We start from the raw sequence: 13,727 nt of genomic DNA on the forward strand, positions 1-13,727 counted from the left end.
TGCAAGGCTTTACAGAGGCATCTCGAGTTCACTGAAATGTCATCTTGTCATGCGACAGTTGAATATACTTTCAAATATTATGAAAACCAGCCTTGTGGCTCTCCTGACTCTATTCACTTTAGTTCATAGACAAAACATGGGTCAGCTGTGGTTGGAAGTCTTTGGATGCTGACAAAGCAATGTCAATCCTAGATCACAGGCTTCAAGCTGGGAAAAAGCTGAGGCATCTCATCCAGCCTTTTCATTCTAAAGGCGAGGAAAGAGAAGCCCAGAGAAGTTATCACACAGATGAGAAGCAGAAAAGGCGGGACCATGGGATCATGGATCCAGAGCTGGGAAGGCCCTCAGAGATATCTAGTCCAACTTCCTCATTTCACAAATGGGGAAACTGAGGACCAGGGAGATTAAGAAAATCAGGCCAAGTCACTCTAGGTAGCAAACAGCATGGGATCCGAACCTATGTCTTCTTACTCCAATGTTCTTTTTACCACACTATGCTGCCTCTCCAATCAAATCAAAATGGCACAGGCCAAATCAATAGCATCTTGTTCGATTTCGGGGAATTTCTTAGAGGATTCTGGTAGCTCAAAAGGGGAGCTGTTATCTCTAAGGCCAATTGCAATCAGGCTTTTTGGAGCCATCATTTTGGCTCCTGATAGTTTTCTTCAAAACTCCCTTGTCCTGCCAGAAAAACCCCAGTTAATTTGCTCTTGCAGAAGTGCATTTAGAAAACATTTGCCACAAGTAAATGCTCCAGATGGTTTCTGACACATAATAATAGGAAGTATTTTTACATATTAAAAATAAAAGCACTTTTAGACTTCACCAAGTGCTTTTCTCAAAACAACAAGAAACAAGTATTATAATCATCCCCATTTTACAGAGGAGGCCACAGAGGCTCTGAAGTAACTTACCTTGAAAGGGCCTGTAACTAGCAGCAGGCAATACTGGGATTTGGAGCTGGGTCTCCAAACTGCAGGCCCAATTCTCTTGCCTCTTTATCATCCTATCTACTCTTTTCTAATAAAAAAGATGTGGTTTTAAGAAAGGTCACTCCACTGCCCTACTACACAAGACAAACGAGGAAATGTTTAATCTAATATTATTTCTAAATATCAGTTAGACCTTATAAGGTAGTGAGTTCTCTTTCCTTGGAGATCTTTAAGCAAAGACTGAATAACCATTTGTTGGGGATGTTACAGAAAGGCTCTTGGTCTGGTACAATTTGGACTCAGTGGCTTCTAAAAACCCTTCTAACTCTCAGACTCTGGGATTCTGGGATTAATTTGGCAGAAAAGACAGTATTATATAATAGAAACAGCAAGGAACATGGAGTCAAGGGAGCTGGGTTCAAATCTCTGCTCTGATATGCGCTAACTGTGGGATCATGGGAAAATCATTTCACCCTCTACACCTCTTTCCCTCACTGGTAAAATGTACCAATTAGCTACCAGCTGTCGAACCCTGGGTGTGACAGTCTCTGGGCCCCAGGCAACCCTTTAAGACTATAAATGACAGGTGAATGGTTGATCTGCCTTGGTGGAATGAATTTCCACAATGGGAGTTCTGGAATCACAGAATGAGATGCCATCCTTCCCTCCCACTCTTAGCAAAGAAAGAAGATGTAAAAAAATGTAAAGCACTAGCTTTACAGAGAGAGAATCTGATTCATCTCCCACCCCTGCTGCTCACTACCCAGGCAACTTTGGAGGTATCTTTCAACTTCCCTGGGAATCAATTTCCTCATCTGTAAAATAAGAGGACTGGACAAGATGGCCTTTAAGGTCCCTCCCAGCTATGGAGCGATGATTCTCTGACCTGGGTTCAAATGTTACCTCTGATGCTTACAATCTGTGTGACTTTGGTCAAGACTCTCAACCTTTTTGGGTCTCAGCTTCTTCATCTGTAAAATGGGCCTATTATGATGGTTACTGCAACATATTATATGAGTAACATCATTGTTATCACAATAATCAACCAATAAGCATACCCTGTATATGCAGATCACTCTACCACATAGATAAAATACTTCCACCAATTACTCTGTTCTTTATAATGATTATTTATTCCCTCCCACACTTTTAAAAAAAAGCAAGAAAACATTAAAAAAGAAAAAAGAAAGAAAACATTTTAAAAAAGGAAACATTAAAAAAAGAAAAAAGAAAGCCAACCTTACTATGCCTTCTTAGCACTTAGGTTTCCGAGGCCTGCAGATCCTGAAGGTTCTCTGTTATTGGTCGATTTAGAGTTTCTGGAAGAAGTAGATCCAAGAATCCTGCTGACAGCCCACTGATGCCAAACACCACAAAGGGGACAGATGGGCTGATAGATTTCTGGAATTGTAAATGTCAGTGGTTGAAATGACCAATTTTTTTTTCACACCCTTCATACTGTTCTTTCAAGACTCTGAAATTCATTTTCAACCTCACTGAGTCATCTACCATAAATAAAGGCAGTCCTCTCAGCGCTCCACAAAGTCAATACACAGAAAACTGTATTTCATAAATCAGTTCACATTTCACCCCAAAGCCAAACTTCTCCGACATGTGAGTACAAGAAAAGACCAACTCCAAAGAGGAAAATTTAAGAAAATATAAGAGGCTTCATAAAGACTTGAGTTCAAATCAGCATTGCCAGTGGAGGCCTCCATTTCACCATCAGTAAAATAAGGAAGCTGAGTTAACTGGCCTCAGAGATCCCTTCTTGCTCTAAGATCCTACCCACAAACAAAGGGTTACAAATATCTGTCATTTCCTCAGCACTATAAACTTTGCAAGGTGCTTTACATACATTATATAATTTGAACCTCACAACCACCCTATGAGACAGGCATTAATTTCTATAGTTGACAACTGAGGAAGCAAAGGGTCAGTGACTTGCCCAAGGTCACACAGCTGGGCCCATCAGAGGTAGGTTTGAAAGCAGGTTTCTCCCAGCTCCAAATCCAACATTCCTTGCACCGTCCCATGTGGCCATTCAGTCAGGAAGGATGATTTTATAAGATATTTATGATAAATTTTACATTCTTTGGGATTTGAACAGAAGCATGTCTTGGAGGTAGATGACTCATCTTTTTACAAGTGCACTTTTTTCATCGATGAAACATTTTTAAAATACATAAATGAGACCAGCAAAAACAGGTGAGTAGAACAAGGATAGAGATACCATTTTTAATTTACTGTATACTTTAAAAAAAAAAAACAGCTGGGGGCAGCTAGGTGGTGCAGTAGATAGAGCACCAGACCTGGATTCAGGAGGACCTGAGTTCAAATTCAGCCTCAGACACTTGACACTAGCTGTGTGACCCTGGGCAAGTCACTTAACCCCATTGCCTAGCCAAAAAAAAAAAAAACAAAACCAAGCTGTATGTAACAGGGATTCATAATTTGACATGCAATCCTTTTTCTGAACTCTCTATCTGATCTGTTCACATGTGTTACAGTTTGTCAAATTCATAATAATAATGATGAATTTTTAAAAGTGCTTTTATAAGACAACAGTCAGAGAAAACTTTACAAAACTTCACTTTATAGTGTTATAAAAATACTAGTTGTTATTAATGCTAGTAATTTTATAGCACTATACTAAGCCCTTTACATATATATTCTCATTTGATGTTTACAACAACCTTAAGAAATAGGGGCTATTATTATCCCCATTGTACTGTTGAGGAAACTGAGGCAAAGAGATCTGCCCATGGTCACATAGCTAGTAAATGGCTGAGGCTACATTTGAACTCAGATCTTCCTGACTCCTGATCTAGATCACCTTGCTGCTTAAGAAAAAGTGAAGATTTTAAAATCTCAATTTCAAATTCAAATGTCAGTGTGATTTCATTGGTGCAAGGGAATTCATTTTCTTCGACAACACAACCATCTTCATCTTAAAGTCTTAGGGAGCTTCTTGAGGTTCAGAGAAGTTAGGTGATTTGCTCATGATCACACAGCTAGCAAGTATCAGAGACAGAATTTGAACCCATGTATTTATTCCTGAGTCTAGCACTCTCCCCTAAGCCAAGCCGCCATACCTACAAATACCTCAGTAACTGTCTCTAAAATAAAAACAAAAACAAAAATCGAACTCACCATGGTGGGTACAAAAGGAGCCAATATACCACCAAGTCTGCAAGTCATTGAACAGACCCCTAGGCCAGCGTTCCTTTTAAGACAAAATCAGAGAAGTGATCGTAAGTCATAAATAACAGGCACAAAAGTCAATCCCGGAATCTAAACATATTGGCCAGAGATCCACCACATGGGGTAAATCCAGGGCAGGAGTCCTTAACCTTTGTTGTATCATGGATCCCTTTGGCAGCCTTGTGAAGCCTACAAACCCTACATAGAATTGCCTACATTAATAATTAAAAGAAATGATTTTTTTTTTTACAGCTCCTGGTTTCATTTATTAATTCTTTTTTCCCCCCAGTTTTGTTACTCTCTTCTTTGATTTTCAAGATTTATCTTTTGGTGTTGAGAGTTTAACAATTAGTTGTTTTTTTAATATTTTTAGTTATATTCCCAATTCATTGAAATATTCCTTCTCTTTTTAGTTAGTAAAATAATTATAGACATATTTTTCCATGAAAGACTACATTGTTTCATCACCAAAATTTTAGAATGTTCCCCATCAGGAATCTTTAATGAAATTATCTATCATTTCCCTAATTTGTTTTTTGACTCAACAATTCCTTAAGTCAGTTAGCCTCCAAATTATTTTAATACTATTCAGTGATCCTTTATGTAATATAATTTTTATTTCATTGTGATTAATAAAGAATTTACGTAGTAAAAAAAGAAATACTAAATTTTAGTTCAAGTTTAGTAAAAATAAAGATGTAATTTCTTCCCCATTCAAGTTCATGGACCCCCTGAAATTGATCCATGGACCTGGACCCTGGATTAAGAAACCCTGATCAAGGGTACTGGAATCCTGGGAGCCCAGGGTCATTTGGTGATGGGGAAAGAGAAGACGTGGCAAATGCCTAAAAAGATCCCAGGATTTTAGATTTGAAGAAACCTTGAAGGTTATTGAGTCCCTCATTTGGCTGATGAGAAAAATGAAGCTGAAAAATCTTAAGTGACTTTCCTTAGGTCACCCAGGATACAGTATGCACAAAGTCAGAATTAGAACTCAGGTCTTTTGACTCCAAACAATTCCTATCCCGTTTTGTTTGTTTGTTTCTTTGCTTGCTTATGGGTTAGTTAGTTGGTTGGTTGGTTGGAAAAGACAGTAGTGAAAAGCGTTTGGATCACTGATTTCATCTAGGTACAGGGCTACCAATGTGAAAATTCGCTCACATAAGAATTGTATTTTAAAGATCAGTGAATACTCCTCAAGGGTTTCCGAGTATAGAGCCCACTGTGGAATTCAGAACCCCTACCCTTCCACAGTCATTCACTCAAGTATTTCATTTGCTCATTAATCCCCATGTGCCTCATACTATGCCAGGCGCTGTAGGAGTTTACACGTGAAATATAAACCACAGTTTATACATAGGTGACCTGCCTGGGGCCACACTGAGGCTGGATTCTAACTTTTCCTCACTCCAAGTCCAGTACTCCGTTTTTGTTCGGTCTTTTACAGTCAGGTCCCACTCTTTGGGACCCCATTTGGTTTTCAGGGCAAAGATACCAAAGTGGTTTGCCATTTCTCTCTCTAATGTGCTCTATCCACTGGTATTTTCAAAAATGATATAAAAATTGCTGGTGATTATATAGTTCTTTCTATAGATTATCCATTTAGGGTCTCACAATAACCCTGTAAGGCAGGTGTTATTATTATCTCATTTTACAAATGAGGAAACCGGGCTAAGGAGAGATTGAGTCATTTGCCAGGGGTCCCAGATCCTAGAAGAGGCTGAGGCAGGATTCTGAAGCCCCAAGCCTCCCCACGGCACCATCTAGCAGCAACTCACCTAAAAGCCAATTTGATGAAGAAATCTAATGCTCATTCTGAGAGGATAAAAAGATAAATGGCAGGTATATATATATATCAGTGCTAGGTACAGTGGGATGAAGAAGGTAAGAGATGGGAGGGATGAAGCTGCCTCTTGAAGACAACTTATAAAATACATGAGGTCTATTAAGAAAAGACAAAAACTCAGAAAGACAATATTGGAACGTCACTGTACATGTCTGGAGGGCAGGGATTGTTTCATTTTGTCTCTCTTTTATGCCTAGTGCCTAGCACAGTGTTGGGCTTGCAGTAAACATTTAATAAATACTTACTGAATTGAATGTCCTTCCTCACCCCATCCCCCAACAGACTAAGCTTTATGAATGTTTTACCTAAACTTTGTTATTTCCCCTAGAATTGATTATAATGTTCTGTTCACAGTAATACATAATAATATTAATAAATAATAAACATTATTTATTGAGTTGAACTAAAGTACAAATCTGGCCTCAGACACTTACTAGCTGTGTGACTCTAGGCAAGTTATTTAACCCTGTTCGCCTCAGTTTCCTCATCTCCACCCTGGAGAAGGAAACGGCAAACCACTCTTGTATCTTTGCCAAGAAAACCCCAAATGAGGTCACAAAAAGTCAGACATGACTGAAAAATGACTAAACAACAAAAAAGTAAAAATCATGAAGGATATAGATGGAACAAACACAGACTGTAGCAGAGGAGCCCAATCCTCTGACCCCTGAATGAGGAAGCTTAGGGCAAATAAAATGAAATACTGAGAAGACAGAATAGATCAGAGGACCTGAGTTCAAATCTCAGCTTTGCTGCTTTCCACCTATGTGATCCTTAAGTAACCACTTCTCTCTGGACCTCGATTTCTTCCTCTTAAAAATGAGGAAATTGGCCCTTTGACCCAGCAATAGCACTTCTGAGGCTGTATCCCAAAGAGATCATATAAATGGGAAAAGGACCCACATGTACAAAAATGTTTATAGTAGCTTTTTATGGTAGCAAAGAATTGGAAATTGAGGGAATGCCCATCAATTGAGGAATGGCTGAACAAGTTGTGGTATATGAATGTGATGGAATACTATTGTGCTATAAGAAATGATGAGCAGGCAGACTTCAGAAAAACCTGGAAAGACTTGTATGGACTGATGCTGAGTGAAGTGAGCAGAACCAGGAGAACGTTGTACATAATAACAGCCACATTGTTCAATGACTAATATTGATAGACTTGACCCTTCTCAGCAATACAAGGATCTAAGACATCTCCAAAGGCCTCATGATGGAAAATGCTATCCACATCCAAAGAAAGAACTATGGAGTTTGAACGCAGATTGAAGCAGACTATTTGCTATTTTTTTCTTCTGTTTTGTTTTGTTTCCTCTTTCTGGTGGTTCCTCCTATTAGTTCCAATTCTTCCTTAAAACATCACGAATGTGAAAATATGCTTAATAGGAATGTATATGTATAGCCTATATCAGATTGTGCACCATCTTAGGGGGGTGAAGGGGAGAAAAATGTAAAACTCAAAAGCTTATGGAAGTGATTGTTGATAATTCAAAATAAATTAATAAAAAAAATGAGGAGACTGGGACTAGATCAGAAGTTAACCTTTTATTGACCTCTTTTGTATCATGGAACCCTTTGGCATTCAGGTGCTGCCTATGGATCCTTTCTCAGAATCATGTTTATAAATGCAGAGAATTACATAAGCTTACAAAGAAAACCAATTCTACTGAATTGGTTCACCAACTGAAATACAGTTATCAAAATATGAAGAAAAAAAAACAAATTTAAAGACAGGTTGAAGAATTTCTGGACTAGATGATCTCAGTTTTAAATCCTGTAATCCTACAGACTTTAAATAGAAGTTAGTAAATTTAGGTTTATTCCCAGAGTCAGAAGTTGAAACACATTCCTGGTGAAAGATTCATAATAGATTAGGTGAAACTCAAAAGTCTGGGCAACATCTCTAACCCGTAAAGAGTGACATAGGGAGCTACATCCTTCAATTCAATTCAATTCAATCTGTTTCAGTTCAACCCAATGGTCATTTATTAAGTGTCTGCTGTGTTCCAGACACTGTCAGACACCAGAGATACAAAGAAAGACCAAAAAAAAAAAATGTTTCTGGTCTCAAGGAGCCTCCTGAAAGACCCACACTCTCAGATAAGTAAACACAAAATACATCTGAAATACATTTGAAATACAAAGTCATTTAGTAGGGCCAGGAGGGGGAGATAACAACTCATACGAATCAGCAAAGGTCCTGGGGAGGAGGCCACCCCAAGGAGGCAGCCTTGGGGAGAAGGTGACCAAGGAGGCAGGGTCACACTCCAGGGATGAGGGATGATGACACATAGGCTTCCCAGAAACGGTCCTTGAGCACCACTGCCAAAGACACAACACTGGGCTGAATGGGCCCTGGATCTGGCTCCACGTGGTAACTCAACTTTTGTCAGTTTCTTGTTTATTTCTTTATCCAGGGCTTTTCCCTAAGAGCCGACAGTTGAGAATAAGACCCTCCTATGCTTCTGAACAGGTCCGTGTTACAGCGGGAGTTACTGTGAAACCAAAATAATAACATATCCTATGGCTAAAAGTTCAAAGAAAAAAGATCGAAACCTGGGCCTTTTAATATTTACCTAAGGAGCTAAGCCTTTGCAGAGTTAAGGACCAAAAAATCAATGTCACTGCAAAGCTTCAGGCGGACGCCAGATGGCGCCTAGGCTTTGTGGGCTCACTTTGACCTGCACTTCAGTCCAAGGTCATAGTCAGGGGCTCTTAGAATTCAGGCCTTGTGACATCTAGTGCAGTGCTTCTCAAAGCTTTTGGTCTCAAGACCCTTTTGCACTTTTGAAAAAAAATTATTGAGAACCCTTCCCAAGAGGTTTTGTTTATGTGGGTCAAATCTACCGATATTTGCCACATTAGAAATTAAAACATCTTAGTAGTATGACAAAAGTAATTTTGCCCTTAGGGTTTTCCAGGATCACGCTTTGAGACTTGCTGTCCTAGTCCAATTCTTCACATTTTTACAGATAAAGAAAATGGGGTCTTCTCAGGGGAAATGACATGCCCAAAGTCACACAGCCTCTAAGTGGGATTTGAACTCAGAGTCCCAGGAAGGCAATGTGGTACAGTGGATTTGGGTTCGAATTCCACCTCTACCACTTACTACCTGTGTGACCTCAGGAGAATGACAACCTCTCAGTCCTAGTTTTCTCAAGACTTATTTTTCTTCATTTTCTTCATGTTACAAGTACTTTACATTACAGAAGTACTTTCTAGCTTGAGAGCTATGAACCTATGACTTCAGATGTGGATTTTTTTTTAAATGATTTAAAAATGTATCATCAAAAAAAGTTAAGGAATACTACTGCTTATGAAATACAATTGGGGGATGATTTCTAAATGGTTCCATGCCCTGTCCAAGATCACATGTGTAATGAGTAGCAAAGCCCATTTGAACTAAGGTCTTTAGACTAAGTCCATTGCTTTGTTCCGGTGAGAGGTTGTTCCAGGTCAGGGTGTGTAGGGTGGAGCAGGGACTGATGGAATCTGGGGCAAGCAAACCAGAACCAGCCGAGCAGAAGCCTGAAGGCAACCCTGCTAAATGCTAAAACAATAGGCAAGAATGCTATCTATTGTTCCATCTTCTAGCTGCTGGGAAGGGCTGTCATCTGGGAGGTTCTGGGAGTTTAGATGTACCAGATACACTACCTGTCTCCTGGGGATGCATGATCTTCAGCTAGGCTGTCAGGCTGCAGGGAATGGGAGGCAACCAGGGTCACCTCCAGCTATCACAGGGAGTTGTCTCCTGCTGATACTGAGATGCAAAACATGAGTCCGGTTTAAAAAGAAAGCTGAGAACTACAGTCTAAGTGGAAGAGGATGGTTGTTAGATCTGGAAGGCATGATGAGGGTTTGGAAGGACATTGATAGACTGGAGAACCCCTAGGAGAAGGCAATCAGGATGGCCTAGATCTTCTCTAGGGCCTGTCCCAAAGCTGTAAACTTCTGCAGATGCAATGGGGCTTGCCTGGGTGCCTGGGGTAAGTGGGAGAATGCACCTATTTCCATGATTGGAAATCTGCTTACTGATAACAGTAGCCTAGGATGGGCACGATGGCAGAATTACACTGGCTGAAGAAAAGGGCCCAGCCCCGTCTATTAAGGGTTGAATTTCCAAAGCATGTTGGAGGTACTTGTTCCTGATTTTGTTTTTAAGTTTTACTGAACTGTTCGGGAGTAATGTGATGGCACCATGTATCAAATGTTAACTTCATAGATAACAGCTCTTCCTAAATGAACAGCTTTTCTCAGTTATGGATAATTTCTCTAAAAAGGATGAATAGGGCCAAAGAACCTTGAGGGAGGGATCAACGTGGGGAGGAGAGGTCCCACTGGCACAGATGATAAAGGGATTTTGTGAGTACGTAAGAACCAGGCCACAGCAAACCTGATGGGGTTGGGATCTGGGCCCCAGAAAGGAAAAACCCTGGACTTTCCCACTTGGCCAAATCTCTGGCGTTAGCCTGAGGCTATAATCCCATCAACTGGCCTTTCATCATGGCTACCTCCCTATGTATGGCCCCTGGCTATTTCCTACCCTTAATCCTAGCTAGGCTCCATTCTCCCTTGGCGCAGGTCTGCAAGGTCCAGGTCCCAGGAGCTCTGTTCACCCTGGCTTACTGGCCACTCCTAGGTCCCTCCCACACTCTTTCTGTGTGTAAGGTCCACCTTGTCTCCATTAAGATGCTTAGATTCTTATAATCTAGCCAATAGCTTACTAACGTTCAGACTCCTTAAGAGTCTGCCCAATATGATGGATGTTCTAATAAACCTTGTCTTTGACTGAAAGAAGACTTGGGTTGAATTCCTTCAGGTAGGACCCATGTGTTGTGACATTGGGGTCCCAGCACTGCTGAACCCCTAAACTGCATCAAACCTACTTTTTAATTCAATTCCCTGAAAGCCTTCTGAGAAGCAGTGGTCCAAGAAAATATCTTGATATTTCCAGGAAATATCAGAGGGTCTTTGGGGTTGTAGGTGTCCTCTACCATATCAGATGCATTTGAACTCCCTCCCACAAACTGTCACGTTCCAGGAACCCCAGCTCTCACCTAACCTTTCATCTCCCCTGTGTTGCACACCAGTAATAGTGCCTATTCACCCAGCTGCTGCCATGAGTTGCGAGTCACCATTCTTGCCCCATCTCTACTCTAAAGAATCAATCAGGTCAATCTCTTGATCTTAGCATTTGGTGGAGAAGGCATGGCTGGGCAAACCAGCCCTTGGGTGTGGAGGATAGAGTTGGGGAGGAGGATAGAAGGAGAGACCAAGTTGTCATGAGAGTCTGTGAGCAGAGAAAAGTGACTCTAGGGAAATTGAGGGAGTTTAGGAGAGGTTGGCAGAGCGTCTGGGCACAGATCCTTGGAGCTCGAGGGTGACTGTGTGAATCTCCAAAGGGCTGGGTTTGGCTCCTGAGTAAACCTGGAATCAGGGAGTATGAGTAAATTGAGAATTATTGGCCAGCAAAGAGATGGGGACTCCTAGCCTGTGTGGCAAGCTTTTGAGCAATCCCAGAGTCTGGGGCCAATGAGGAAAGAACCTGGACAAATGTCACACTTGAGAGGCATGGTTCTGAGCCCACAGTAGTCCTACCATTGCCAGAGTGCCTGGCTGGGGAAGGAGAGGTGTGCAAGGAGACCTGGAGCTTGGAAACTTGGAGATCCTCTACTCAAGGAGTTCTTGCCCTTTTTGGAGTGTGTCCTGTTCCCCTTGGACTTGGTGAAGTCTATGAACCCTTTCTAAGAATCATGGTTTTAAATACATGAAATACATCACAAGGCAGTTATCAAAAATGCCCCATCAGTAAAATGAAAGAGTTAGACCAGCTGGCCTCTTGGGTCCTTTCCAGCCAGGAGCCCTCTTTTATATGGCAGCCTTTCAAATCCTTTAAGCCTGTTTCCTCCAAAATGGGGGCAACTGAAACTCGTGGCCTGGCCTCCACCGGTGAGGCTATCATTGAGAGCAGAACTCCCAAGTATTAAGGTCAAGCCTTCATTTCAAACGGATATAAGATGCTCACCTCCCTCCTCCACCAGAGCACCTCCTGGGAGCCCTTGCCAATGAGAGCTGGAGCCAGACCTGCAGCCAGGCAGGCACTGTGTTTGTCAGGGTGCCTCTGCCCTAGCTCAAAGCCTTATCTCCCCCTTTGTAATGTGGCCCCACTCCTGCCGCAGGGTGGTGTCCTGGGGCTGAACTTCTGCCAGATGCTGGGGGAGGGTTCCCCAGAGCGGCCAGTGCCCCCAAGAGCCAGGGAGAGGGGATTCACCAGACCTGGGCGGGATGATACTGGTCCATTAGCTCCTCAGCCCTGGGTGGGACCTGGGCTGGATCCAGGAGGCTGAGTGAACCCTCCCCTACTTGGAGAGCCCAGCAAATGTGAGGCAATCCCAGCAGAGGCAGAGGCCAGGAATGTGGCGGAACAAGACACCGCCAGGAGCCAGGCAGACATGGCAAAGAGTTGGAAAGGACCAGAGGCAGTGTCACTGATAGAAGCCAAACCAGAAATTCCCAAGGAAGTCAGGGAGGGGCCAGTGGCGGGATACAGTCTGAGTTTCAGGATTCCAGGCTTTGAAAGTACTAGGTAACACAAGAGAAGTAAAGCCAGACAAAAGGAATGTGCTTATTAATCTGCCTTCCTCGTAGCAGGCTCCAGACTGGCCCCGGGAGCTAGCAGAGAGATCCCTGACCCATCATCCCAAGACTCCACAGCACTGGGATGTCTGCCCTCCCCCATTTGGGTGCGATCAGGCAGCTCACCAGCCATGCCCAGAAGGCACGTTTCTATTTCCAGCTCCTTCTTCAAAGGCCAGCTCAGGTCCTACCCTCTTCCCCAATCCTTCCTCACTCCTCCCAGATTAAAGAGATGTCTGCACCTTTGTATTCTTTCCAGCATTTTGTCTGGACCCCTCCCCACTTTGCCCTCCTAGCATTACAGCTGCATCACACTCCTCTGCATTCATGTCTCCACGTCTTTCCATCACCAGCAGATTATAACACAGAGTCTGTATCATTTCTCATCTTTCTATCTGTCCCCAGCCCACTTCACTTGGACATAGAAGATGCTTAATAAGATGTTAAAGGGACAGCATGGCATACCATAGTGGGGAAGGAGTCAAGAAGACCAGGGGATCATAGATTTAGAGCTGGAAGGACATTAGAGGCCATTGAGTCCAATCTCTTCATCTTACGGACGAGGAAACTGAGGCACAGAGACATGAAGGGACTTCCCTAGGGTCACACAGGTAGTAAGTATCTAAGGCAGGATTTGAACCCAGGTCCCCCAGACTCCAGTACAAAGCCCTATCTATTACATCAAGCTACTTCAGGTTTAAGTCCTACCTCCGACACATGCTAGCCAAGTAACCTGAGATATGTCATTTAACCTCTCAGTATAATATATAGGGAACTGATCCAAATTTACAAAAAGAGAAGCCATTCCCCAGTTGATCAATGGTCAAAGGATCTGATAAGGCAGTTTTCAGAGAAAGAAATCCAAGCTATCAATAGCCATATTTTTTTAACTGTTGTAAATGACAAATCATTTAAAGGAAGAAAGAAACAACTCAGTGCCCCGAGACAATGCTTTATAACCAGAGGTTACAGGGTGAGACCTGAAGTGAAAATGTAGGTATTGATGGTTTGATAAATAAAATGACAATGATCAATGGACATCAGTTTGGGAATTCTAAACAGCCAAGGGAATTCTGCCAAGTTTTTCTGTTCTCCTTTACCTTAAA

At 42.0% G+C, this 13,727-nt stretch overlaps 1 protein-coding gene across 1 annotated transcript in view; it reads right to left on the reverse strand.

Annotated features, from left to right (window-relative positions):
- LOC114026863 (solute carrier family 22 member 15-like) overlaps nt 1–13,727 on the reverse strand; it is a 97,593-nt gene that overhangs the window by 1,955 nt on the left and 81,911 nt on the right. The window contains exons 12-13 of the mRNA XM_027840609.1: nt 4,086–4,158; nt 2,172–2,333 (exon numbers count right to left, since the gene is read on the reverse strand). Coding sequence (XP_027696410.1) covers nt 2,193–2,333; nt 4,086–4,158 — 214 coding nt within the window. The 3' untranslated portion in view covers nt 2,172–2,192. The remainder of the gene's footprint in view (nt 1–2,171; nt 2,334–4,085; nt 4,159–13,727) is intronic.

This window comes from Vombatus ursinus, unplaced genomic scaffold, assembly GCF_900497805.2.
Source record: "Vombatus ursinus unplaced genomic scaffold, bare-nosed wombat genome assembly UNPS02014847.1, whole genome shotgun sequence".
NCBI lineage: Eukaryota > Metazoa > Chordata > Mammalia > Diprotodontia > Vombatidae > Vombatus > Vombatus ursinus.